General features: G+C 38.8%; 1 protein-coding gene across 8 annotated transcripts in view; it reads right to left on the bottom strand.

Annotated features, from left to right (window-relative positions):
• PPP1R12B (protein phosphatase 1 regulatory subunit 12B) overlaps positions 1-12444 on the bottom strand; it is a 250173-nt gene that overhangs the window by 19837 nt on the left and 217892 nt on the right. For all 8 annotated transcript variants that reach the window (XM_012459462.3, XM_012459464.3, XM_012459467.3 and 5 more), the window contains 3 exons: positions 6771-6787; positions 2014-2158; positions 373-477 (listed from right to left, as the gene is read on the bottom strand). In XM_012459462.3, the coding sequence (XP_012314885.1) occupies positions 373-477; positions 2014-2158; positions 6771-6787 (267 nt within the window). The remainder of the gene's footprint in view (positions 1-372; positions 478-2013; positions 2159-6770; positions 6788-12444) is intronic.

Below are 12444 nucleotides of genomic sequence, written 5' to 3'. Positions count from 1 at the left end.
CTCTACCAGTGGTGATGTGTAAATAAACTGAACTGAAACATAATGAACAAGACAAGAGAAACTGTCTAGGACTAGCTTTGTAGTTCTGGTTTATACTTTTCTACTAAGAAAGAAGTAGATGATGATCTATAGTATTAATAATTAGAATTCAGACCATCAGGAATTGTTCACTGAATTATCAGTTTTCCATTTTAAGTTACACACTGACTGAAACCTAAAATCAAATTAGAATCTAAGAAGCTTCTATGTCATTGCCCCTGAGAAGGCCTGATCTTGACTCTATCTCACTTCCTGACCCTTACAGCCCTAGTCCAGTTTGCTTCCTTACATCAACCCTTGGTTCCCATCTTTTTTCTTCTTCTTCCCTCTTACCTGGGCCACCTTCTCAAGCTTGGATTTTATATCTGCTAGCTCTAGCTGGGCCTCCTGAAGTTTTGTTTTCAGTTTTTGATTTTCAGTCAGGGCACTCTCATAGAGCTAGAGGAGGGCGAAAAAGAGGATTAGGGCTCACGTTAGAATTCACACCATTTCATCACTTGAGAATGCCCAGGGCCCTGTGCCCCAAGCTACCACTGTATGGTAGACAGAGAAGATGAAGGAAGTGTAGGGAGCAGAGTACATTCAGCCAACTGGTCTCTTGCTTTTTCAAAGTGATGAACACAAAGAGAATGACAATGCTCCAACTTCAATAATGTTAATCTCTGGGGGAAAAACAGTCATTCCATTTTACCCCATGGGACATTTTCACTGCTCAAAAAAACAATGAAAAAGAGAATTATTTTTTTGGAACCAGCCTAGCGTGTGTATTGATTTTAGTCAAGTTCTACTTAACAAAACATTAACAGAACAGGAACTCTTTATTCCCTTTTGAGACAGGGTCTTGCTCTGTCACCCAGGCTGGAGGGCAGTGGCATGACCACACCTCACTGCAGCCTTGACGTCCCAGGCTCAAGCAATCCTCCTACCTTAACCTCCCAAGTAGCTGGGACTACAGGTATGAGCCACCATGCCCAGCTAATTTTTCAATATTTTGTAGAGATGGGGGTCCCACTATGTTGCCCAGGCTGGTCTTAAACTCCTGGGCTCAAGTGATCATCACACCTCACCCTCCCAATATGCTGTGATTACAGGTATGAATCACCATGCCCGTCCTAAACTTTTCTTAACAAAAATACTTTTTCCTGGTATCTCAAACACCTGAAAGGGAAAGTTTTAAAGTCTACTCTTAGAGCTAGGTACTATTCTATAAGAACAAAGGAAATAAACTGTAAAGTGATGATGATTTTCTTTTTTCTTTTTTTTTTTTTTTAACTAACACAAAGTAGTATTTAGTTGACATTCACAGGACCTTATTAGAGGCACATGTTTGTTAAAAATAACAGTCTACCACATAATTCTCAGGGACTCAGAGAGACAGCATTAGGTTTTTAAAATCCTTTTTATATTCTTAATTTCTTACACGTCCAAATATCTGATTCTAACTATGTATTTACTGCACTAAAAACAATATATGGCTGGGCATGGTGGCTCACATCTGTAATCCTAGCACTTTGGGAGGCTGAGGTGGGAGGGTTGCTTGTTGCCAGGAAATAAGGCCGGCCTGGGCAATACAGTGAGACCCAATCTCCACAAAAAAAATAAAAAATTTAGCCATGTATGGTGGTGCATGGCTGTAGTTCTAGCTACTCGGCAGGGTGTGGCAGGAGGATCCCATAAACCCAGGAGTTCGAGAGTGCAGTTAGTTATGATTGCACCACTGCACACAGCCTGGGTAACAGAGTGAGACTCTGTCTCAAAAAAACAAAACACAACAAAAGAAAACACATCTCAATATATGAAGGGGTCCTTAGCTTTTTGGAGAGGAGAAGTAAACCCAGAAAACTGCAAGAAATTATTATTGCTTATCTTTTCTTCTGATTATTCAAAACTACAGTAATTTTTCTGGGTGCGGTAGGGAAAGGCTGAGAGGTTTATATGTCACCCAAGAACCGGAAAATTGAATAAAGAGCCTACTTTTTTATAATCTCTGTTGCTGTCTTCTTCTACACGGCTGGTCAGGGTGGCTAGACGGGCTTCCCGGGCCTCCCGACGGGCTCTTGCTGAAGCCCGGTCACCGTAAGAATCACTGGTTGTAGGATTACTACCTCCTGATTCCAACCTGTGGGAGATAATATTAAAGGTAAAAACTGGTTTTGAGAACAAAGTGGTGGCGGGTGGGGGGAGGTAATGCTCAAGGGGAGTTTGAGCCTTTGCTAAGTATTTCAGAGCCCTGGCCAGAAACAACTCATAACATTCTTTCCTTCAATCCTCTGCCAGCATTCCCAGACCTCAGGGCTAAACTGCACAAGCTTGGAGAGGGAGGCCGACCATCATTTGCCAAGAATGAAGCTTATAGAAAAATTAGTGGTTTGGACCTATGTGCTGACTTAAATCTTAAGAGCTTTTCAAATTAGTTTAGGATTGAACAGCTTCCCTCAAAAGTGTGCTTTTAAAAGTAAAGGTTTCTTGAATTTCAATGGCTCTTGGAAAAATGATTACAATGAAATGTCAATGAATCAGAAACATATGGACTTAGAGATCTGAGTTGGCGGTTGAATAGGAAAGAAACAGCCACTAAGGGCATGGTACATAAGTCTTTTAGGTGCTCTACAGGTTTTCTGGAATCCCAAACATTTTAGGGATACTAACACAGTGCCCAATGAGCTATTTTTTTTTTTTTTTTTTTTTGAAGATGGGGTTTCACCATGATGGCCAGGCTGGTCTTGAACTCCTGACCTCAGGTGATCCACCCACCTCGGCCTCCCAAAGTGCTAGGATTACAGGCGTGAGCCACCGCACCCGGCAATGAGTTAGTTTTCTACCATTTTATCTATACTCCACACTCCATATCAAGACTGCTGTGCCTGTGATTAGATTTCCTACGTATTTTAGCAACTGAGCTCTTAGAGTTGATAGCAGTTTTATTTCCAGTATTGATAAGTTTATTAAGAGAAGGATCTCTCAGCTGATTACCTGTTTAAGTGTACAACTATCACCCTAATCCTTAACACTGGTTTATATTTTTCTCAGACTTTGCTCTTTACAAATTAAAAGGCAGCACTTATGAAACTGAAATCAGCCCTGCAGAGTGCTACATCCTGAACTGGGATGGTTTGAAGAGTCACAAATGTGAAACTTGCATCTGATGTGTCTGTCCTGTGGTAGCTACGAAGATGAAGTAAGTACTAGAAGAGGTAAAAGAGCCATAAGGAAGACACAGAGAAGGTAGAGGCAAAGTAATTAGGTCCTAATGACAATAGTGGCCACTTTTCATTTATAGAGATGCTAAGTCCCACATTCTTCAAAACATTCTTTTTCTTTTTTTTGTTAATAGAAATCTCTTTATTGAGTTTCCTGATTATAAAAGCCATATATGCTTGTAGAAAAAGTTAATACTGAAGTATGTAAAGTAGTAAGTGAAAGGGTCACCCCATAATCCTACCTAAGAAATAACCACTTTTGGCCAAGCATGGTGGCTCAAGCCTGTAATCTCAGCACTTTGGGAGGCTGAGGTGGGAGGATCACAAGGTCAGGAGTTTGAGACCAGCCTGGCCAACATGGTGAAACCCCATCTCTACAAAAGATACAAAAAATTAGCCAGGCGTGGTGGCAGACACCTGTAATCCCAGCTACTTGGCAGACTGAGGCAGGAGAATAACTTGAACCCGGTAGGCAGACGTTGCAGTGGGCCAAGATCACACCATTCCACTACGGCTTGGGCAACAGGGCGAGACTCTTTTTTAAAAAAAAAAAGAAAAAGAAATAGCACTTTTAACTGTTTAGTCCATACCCTTTCAGAATGTCAAGTATATCAGTATGTTAGAATACATACTTCTATAAATAAATTCAGATAATATACACTGTTGTCTAACTCCTCCTCCTCTCTATACTTAACACTCTGATTGTGGGCATCTTGCCATCTAAGTAAAAATAGATTTGCCTCATTGAAAAAAAAAAAGACTACAGTCTTCTCCATTGCATGCCTGTAAGGTAAATTTAACTAATCTTCTATCAATAAACACTTAGATTTTTCAAAATCTTTAGCTATTATAAGCAATGCTAAAATGAGCAGACTTATCTATAAACCTTAGTGCCTTTGTCCAATTACCTTCTTAGGATAAATCTTAAGAGTGTAACTGTTTGGTCAAGGGGTAAATATATTTTAAATGCTGATATACATATATTGCCACATTGTCCTCCAGAGAGATTTAATCCTTTCTAATCCAATAGTAGAAATATGATATCCGTTATTAATTTAAATATTTTATTTTATTTATTTATTTATTTTGAGACAGAGTCTCGCTCTGTCACCCAGGCTGGAGTGCAGCAGTGTGATCTCGGCTCACTGCAACCTCCGCCTCCCGGGTTCAAGCAATTCTCCTGTCTCAGCTTCCCCAGTAGCTGGGATTACAGGTGTACGCTACCCTGCCTGGCTAATTTTTGTATTATTTAGTAGAGATAGGATTTCACCATATTGGCCAGACTGTTCTCGACCTTCTTTGTGATCCTCCCATCTTAGCCTCCCAAAGTGCTGGGATTACAGGCATTGAGCCACTGTGTCCAGCTAATATTTTAAAATCATTATGAATGATCAATATCTTTGGTTATTTGTATTTCTTTTTTTCGTTTGTTTGTTTCTGAATTGCCAATTCATAGCTTTTGTTCAGTGGGGTAATCATCTTTTTCTTATTATAGTGGGGGAGCCTCCTATACAGTAGGGCTTTTAAAACTAATATAGGCTGCAAATATTTTTTTCTCACTTCACTTTTTGTCTCTGTTTATAGTGTCTTTTACGTAGAGATTTTAAATTTTAGATAATTAAATTTGATGATTTTTATCTTTATGGTATTGTCAGAGGCATATGAACCAGAGCAACTCCATCTTGAATAGGGATTGGGTAAAATGAGGTTGAGACCTACTGGGCTGCATTCCCAGACGGTTAAGGCATTCTAAGTCAAAGGATGAGAGAGGAGGCTGGCACAAGATAGAGGTCATAAAGACCTTACTAATAAAGCCGGTTGCAGGGTTGCAGTAAAAAGGCTGGCCAAAACCCACCAAAAGCAAGATGGCGACCAGATGGTCACCAGAGTGACCTCTGGTTGTCCTCACTGCTCCACTCCCACCAGTGCCATGACAGTTTACGAATGCCATGGCAACATCAGGAAGTTACCCTGTATGGTCTAAAAAGGGGAGGCATGAATAATCCACCCCTTGTTTAGCATATAATCAAGAAATAACCATAAAAATGGGCAACCAGCAGCCCTTGAGGCTGCTCTGTCTATGGAGTAGCCGGTCTTTATTCTTTTACTTTCCTAATAAACTTGTTTTCACTTTACGGATTCTCCCTGAATTTTTTCTTGAGTGAGATTCAAGAACTCTCTCTTGGGGTCTGAATTGGGACCGGCTTCCAGTAACGGTATCACACTTGAAAAGGCTTTTCCTATATAAAGATTATAAAATATTCTCTTCTGCTAACTTTTATGATAAAACACTTTTCTCTTACAAATTGTAATCCATCTGAAATCCATTTGTTTGTTTTTTGGTATGGCTGCAGGGAAGGATATAGTTGGTCAAACAGATAGTCAACTGTCCTAATGATCACTTATTGAATAATTATTTCCTCATTGAGATGAAGTCATCTTATACATGTGATTTTTTGAGGGCTATGGATTGTATTCCATAGGTCTCTTTGTTTATTCTTGAACTCGTGCTTCACTGTTTTAATCAATACAGTTTCATATCATACTTTGAAGTCTGTGGGGAAAAGTTTCCTTTCACAAATGACCATTATAAATACAAGAGAGTTCACAAAAGATTAACTACAGTAAAATAACACTCTCCAACAATTTTGCAAAACTAAGTAATTTTCTGCTAGGTTAGAAGTAAATTATTTGTCCTCAGCTGCTACCTGGTGAGAGGACAAGCAGAGGAAAAATATATGTAAAATTTAGACTATATTAATAAGCCAGAACCAGCTCAATATCAAACAAAGTATAAGGAAACTCATTTGCCCTATGCTCCCATAACCACATCTTCCCCCAATTTCTTAATTTACCCATCAGAGGAACAGTAGAAAAAGAAAGATTCCAACTTTTGGCTCTGTAGTCTATTATTTTTTATTTAGTTTCTTCTTTCAGAAGATCAGTTTTGTACCCTTAGATACTAGGTGAAAAACTGCAAAGGGTCATTCCCCAACCTTTGATATCTTTTCTTAATTTTTCAGCAATTGCAAAAGAGGTCTTTAGTTCCTTCATTCAACAAACTACTAATGAGCACCATCTAGGCACAAGGTATTTTGTTGAATCCACTATTAAATAACCGTATCTAACCTCAATCTGAACCACCAAATTAGGTTAATTGCTCTTCTTTGTGCTCAGAATACCTGTTAATGGGCACTGATTAAGTTCTATTGAAATGATCTGTCTCTCTAGTGGCTTGTTAGCTAATTGAAGGTTAAGGATACTGTCTTATTCACATTGTCTCCCTAATACCTAGCATGGTGCCTGGTACACTGGTGCTTTAAAAAAATTAATCTAGTGGAAGTCTACAGGGTGAATTGGAAAGAGGAGAATCTGGAGGCAGGAAGGTAAATTATTGTGATGGCTGTGGAAATGAAAAGGAAAGAAAGGATGTGAGAAACATTACTGAATTATTACATACAGCTAGGTTTAATTAGACATGCATTCACTCACAAGTATTAAGCATGCATATAAAACAGGCTGAGTTCTTACCTAGAAAGTCTTTCATGCTAGAGAAAGGAGACAAAAACAAAAACAAAAAAAGAAAAAAGAAAAGAAAACAGCATTAGCAAGAGACTGATTTGTATTATTTCCATCTATAAATGCACTTTTCAAATCAGATGGCTGAACTTCACAGCTGGAGATGGGGGTGCCATTTAAGAAAAGCAATCAAATTGACTACACAAAAGGCGACAGCCCTAGTTCACACTTCTTTGTATGCCATGACTTACTAGATTTGAGGCATTAGGGCTAGCATTGTTTTAAAGTGGAAGTTAGCAAAATGTAAAATGATTAAAAATTTCTCCCCTCCCCTCCCGCTCCCAACTAACTAGCCAGCCTTGTGTTCTAGGAGGGACTACCACTGACTTTCTATGTGACATTTGGCCTCTCTGGATCTCAAAATTCAATCTATTAATTTCCTTCAGTTCACAAACTCCCAACCTTGCCCTGAGTGAATACTGCAACTACAAATATTAAAATTCAAGAGACGTCCTCAGTTTCTCCCAGATTGCTAGTGAAAGTAGAAGAGTAAGGGAGAGGGGAGAAAGTCCCATCCTAGTCCCTAGGATGCTGGTAAAAAGAAAGTACTCTGAGGTCTCAAAAGAAAGGAGTTTTACAGATACAGCCGGTAAGCTTGGTCATTGTAAACAAATCAAACAACAAAAAGTGCTTATGTCTGTGTTTGATATTTATTTTTACTATAGATGAACCTTACCCTCCTATCCCTTCATTCTTTTTTTTTTTAAGAACTCTGGCAAATAAAAATTCAATTGATTTAAATCCATTTAATTATTATTATTTTAATTGTTAAACAAAATCTTCAAGACAGACAAGAGGAGGAAGAGAAACAAAGGTCCAGTAATCTACAAAATGGATAACAAGTCCTTGAACTTTTGAGGAGTTGCTTAATGACACTGCTTTGCATTAAACAGTGCCTGGAAGCCACTGGTTTGTCGAACAACACAGCAGGACAACCCAATACACCATACCCTACAGCTGTCCAGGAGAAGTATACAGTGACAGCACATCTGGCTGAAGAGGACTGAATAGAGTCACCTTGATAAAAGATGGCATTTCTTAATGCAATCCATCTGTCTTTAAATTAGGGGTTGTACTCATCAGAATAATCTTGCACACTTTTGCAAAAGCCTCAATACTGGAGATTCTGTTTCAGTAGGTCTAGAATGCAGCCTTCCTATATGTATTTTTAAAAAGTACCCTGGTGATTCTGCTGTACAGCCCTGGATAATACCACTGTACTAAATGAAAGTTTTTTTTGTTTTGTTTTGTTTTTTAACATGGAGACATGCCTCCATTTGAGGTGGGAGAATCATTAAAACTCATTAAGTATATGGTATATTCTCATACACTGAGTTGAGAATACTGAAAGTTGGAAATCTAAAATTCAGGACAATTCCAGGCATTTTTCCTGTCCCACATTTATATACCTAATCTCCAGTGGCACTCATATGTATACCCCACACTATCAAAGCCTACTTTCTCAACTTTACCTAAAGTTTTTTTCTTGATACCTTTTTTCAAAAGGAAACTAAATTTTAATCACCTCTCAAGAACTAGCATATATATTGGGCTGGGCGCAGTGGCTCATGCCTGTAATTCCAGGACTTTGGTAGGCTGAGGTAGGAGGATCACTTGAGCCAGGAATTCAAGTCCAGTCTGGGCAACATGGTGAAATCCCATCTCTACAAAATAATTTTTAAAAAGTTAGCTGGGTACAGTGGTGTGCACCTGTGATCCCTGCTACATTGAAAGCTGAGGCAGGAGGATCACTTGAGCACAAGAGGTTGAGGCTGCAGTGAGCCGTGTTCGTGCCACTGCACTACAGTCTGGATGACAGAGGGAGGCCTTGTTTCAAAAAAAAAAAAAGTATGCAAGTGAAGTTGGGATCCTGGGCTAGGCTATGGGCTATGTCACTCATCAGCTTTGTGAGAAGACCCAGCATCTAGGTGAATTAAAATTCATAGTCCAGGAAAACTAGTTATTGTGACATGTCAAATATTTGTGAATAATTGAGACTGAACTCCACAACAGCAAATGCAAAGCATCTATTGTATTTAAGAGCCCACTATGTGCAGAGCCTTGTAGAGAAGGCACTGAGGAAGAAACAGAACAAGTTTCACCACAGAACCAGGAGAGCACTGTGAACATAATCAACAAGTTTGCCTGAAGTAATGTAGGAAAAAACATGAGAATATATGCTATGGAGATAATAGTGGTAACCCATTGGCTCCAACTAAGAAAACCTAAAAGATATGAGTTTTGGGATGATCATATTAGAGAAACACATACAAACTCACATTTTTTTTTCCCTGGTAACAAAGACCCAGAATAGATACATACATTTAAAAAATATATATATTGTTATGGAGGGAAAGTTTCCCTAAAATTCCATCCTATTCCTAGTTATATTTTTAGTACCTACAGGGCCAGAACAGGATAGGTGTTCAATAAACATTCACTGAACTGAATTATTAATGCTTCTGAGAAGTGTGATGGCCTTGGCTGGACCTGAGTTCAAATTTCTGCTCTGACATCTAGCAATGCGACCTTGGCAAGTTACTACTTATTGTAACAGTAAGAATTAACTATGATAACTACAAGGAAGTGGACTCTTAAAATGTCAGTTTCCCCCCACCATTCCTCTGCTTTCATTTTTTTAATGTAAGAATATTAAGAATATTATATTAGGCCAGGTGCAGTGGCTCATGCCTGTAATACCAGCACTTTGGGAGGCTGAGGTGGGCAGATCACTTGAGGTCAGTAGTTCGAGACTAGCCTGGCCAACATGGCAAAACCAGTCTCTACTAAAAATACAAAAATTAGCTGGGTATGGTAGCACACGCCTGTAAGTCCCAGCTACTTGAGAGGCTTAGGCATAAGAATTACTTCAGCCCAGGAGGTGGAGGTTGCGGTGAGTAGAGATAGCACCACTGCACTCCAGCCTGGGAGACAGAGTGAGACTCTGTCTCAAAAAAAAAAAAAAAAAAAAAAAAAGAATATATTGGCTATTGATGCTGGTTAGAGTATCAAGGTATGAAGTAACAAAGCTTCAAACCTTTGTTTAAGGGAACTGGAGTCCACATGCAACCAAATAAAACAATAATTTAGAAGGCCATTTAGTTTCTCTCAGTGCTTCTGGGTAGAACGGCCTTCAAACTATACCCTTCATATGGGAGTAGAATTCTTGACACTGTCTCCAAAGATGGACTTTCCACACCCTCTTACGTACGGAAAAATGACCCATTTACAATCAAACTGGTCCCTTGGGTTTTCTTTTTCTTCCTCTTATTGAACTGTGATCCCATGTCTGCATGGTGTGCACAGACTGAAGCCTAACTTTCTGACGATTAAATCATGCTTATTTGCTGACTTTTCCTTGAAATGTGAAACCTAACTTGAATCTTTTTTTTTTTTAGTTTCTTTTTTGTAAATATATTTGTTGGGTAAGATTTTACTATATCTTTAGCTTTAAATTCTTCTGTGTAGACTCTGGCAGCTGCCTCTATGATGAAGAAACAAGTGTTTTTTTTGTTTGTTTTTTCCATTAAAACAGGAAAATTAGGATTTTACCAAGCATCAATCTTAGCCATTATCTATATATCAAATGCCAATAATTTCCATTGCTTTATTTTTTAAATGACATGTAATTAATTCTTTTCATTTAGAATGTTCTGGAAGCACAATTAAGCCAAGAAAGTTCTCAGACAGACATGTGACTGTATAGTATGGCTGTGTATACTGTATGAACTTCACTGAGGAGGTTGACATAAAATTCAAACACTTAAAAATTAAAAAACAGAAAAAATAGGTTAGCGCTATCAAGCAGCAATCAGAAAAAGCCCACAGGGTTCCTGGATACGAAAAGGTAGATCCCAGAGGGTTTTCAAGAGACCTGAATTAATTTTTCCACCGAAGAGAGCTCATGGAGGAAGGCAATGATAATGGTGCTCACGCTTGTGATTGCCACATCAGTTTTTGTCCCTATAGACTTACTGTAGGAGTAAGGAGGAATTTCCTACAACCACCTAGGAAGTTGATGACTGACACTCTTACTTCTGCTTGCTAGGAGTAACTAAAAGCAAACATCAGAGTCTGTTGCTTATTAGCTTTTAAAGGCTTGTTAAGATTCTTTGTTAAAAATTTCTTTTTGGGTAACCTTTTATAAAATGCATAGGTGATGAGTGATCCAGCAGACAAGGCGGTAGACAATCTACCTAGATCCAGATATCAGAGAAAACAGAGTTTGCAAGTTAATCCTCGATCTTTCCTCGCTACCTCTAACATTCCCTCCAGCTTTTACCTGATTTTTGGAGCTACGTGGAATCCTTGTTGTTACTGTTGTTGTTTTTAAATATTATTGTCTTCAGGGTCTAGCCTTATCAATGTCCTGGGAAAGTCAACCCTACCAATTACAGGAGAGCATATAAATCTCCTAAAACCTCAGACATTAGTGAGATTTGGATGCAGTAGAGGTAACACAGTTACCTTGATACAAACAATATTATTAAGGAAGAAAACGACTTCTAAGGGTGAATTATTCTCACTGTAGTAGAAATGGTTTCCTTTCAGGTTTCTAGCCTAAAAAGAGTAAGGCAAGATAGCTTAAAAGTATATAGGGTTTAATGTTTAATTCCCCCAATTCTAATAAAATGGCTTAGGTTTATAGATCACACTTCCTTACTAATTTTCACTGGTGGAATACCTCTAGAAACTATTGTTTTGCTTGGCTACTTGATACCCCAAATAATCTGGGGTTTGATGAAAAAACTCTAGTTGGATTTAGGGAAAGAGAAGTCGGAGTTTCTTGGGTAAAGAGGCAGAGTGGCTGGATTGATACAGAAGATTTAACTTTAATTTTTCCTCTTCATCCTGCTGTCATTCAAACTAAGCACAGATCAAATCAACTGTTAGGCTGACACGACTGCCAACCCTGCAGGGAGACTACTGAGTAAATCTAGGGAGCAGAAGGTAAGACAAAGTGGGAGTTTTGTTTAAGTGATCTCAGGGGAATAGTGAGCCAGGAAGTGACATCAGAAGAGGCAAGCAGAACATAGGGTAGGGAAAGAACACTGAAGCTTCTCCCAGAGAAGAGGTCAGCCGAGTGAGCAGGAAATAAGGGAAAGTCCTAGAACACAGGGCTTAGGGACTCCAGCCAAATCGATGATCCTTCAGAGGCTAGGAATGTGGACTTATCTTGTCTATGCTCTGGGACTGGTCCCATCCTTCCATCCTTTCACCTCTGTACACTCCCTCTCTCTCAAAAACAAGTTATTCTACTCTGTAAGTAGAGTCTGAATAGCTTATCTGCACATGATGATATCATATATTTTAGAAAAGGCATGAATCTTTTATTCAATTGATAGGTTAATTTACAAATTTATTATGTTGTATGCTCTAATCTGGAAGTCTTAGAACTTCTATAAATGTTTTTGTTAAAGATTGTTTTGCTCTACCTTCTATTGAAGACAAATGATGGCAACTAAAATGAGACTCTCTTGTGTGTCTGAACTAGATAGAAACTGTTCAAAGAAGGAATTACTTTCACAGCTTTTATGGCCCAACTGGGGGCAATAGATAATGTGCATGAGACTCTGGAGGAAAAGAGTCTAAAAGCTGCTCAGAAACCAGTATGAACAGAGAGTAG

This window comes from Aotus nancymaae, unplaced genomic scaffold, assembly GCF_030222135.1.
Source record: "Aotus nancymaae isolate 86718 unplaced genomic scaffold, 86718_ANA_hifiasm-v0.15.2.pri h1tg000039l, whole genome shotgun sequence".
Lineage (NCBI taxonomy): Eukaryota > Metazoa > Chordata > Mammalia > Primates > Aotidae > Aotus > Aotus nancymaae.
Note: the sequence above shows the minus strand (reverse complement) of the source record. Positions and strands in the feature narration are given on the sequence as shown.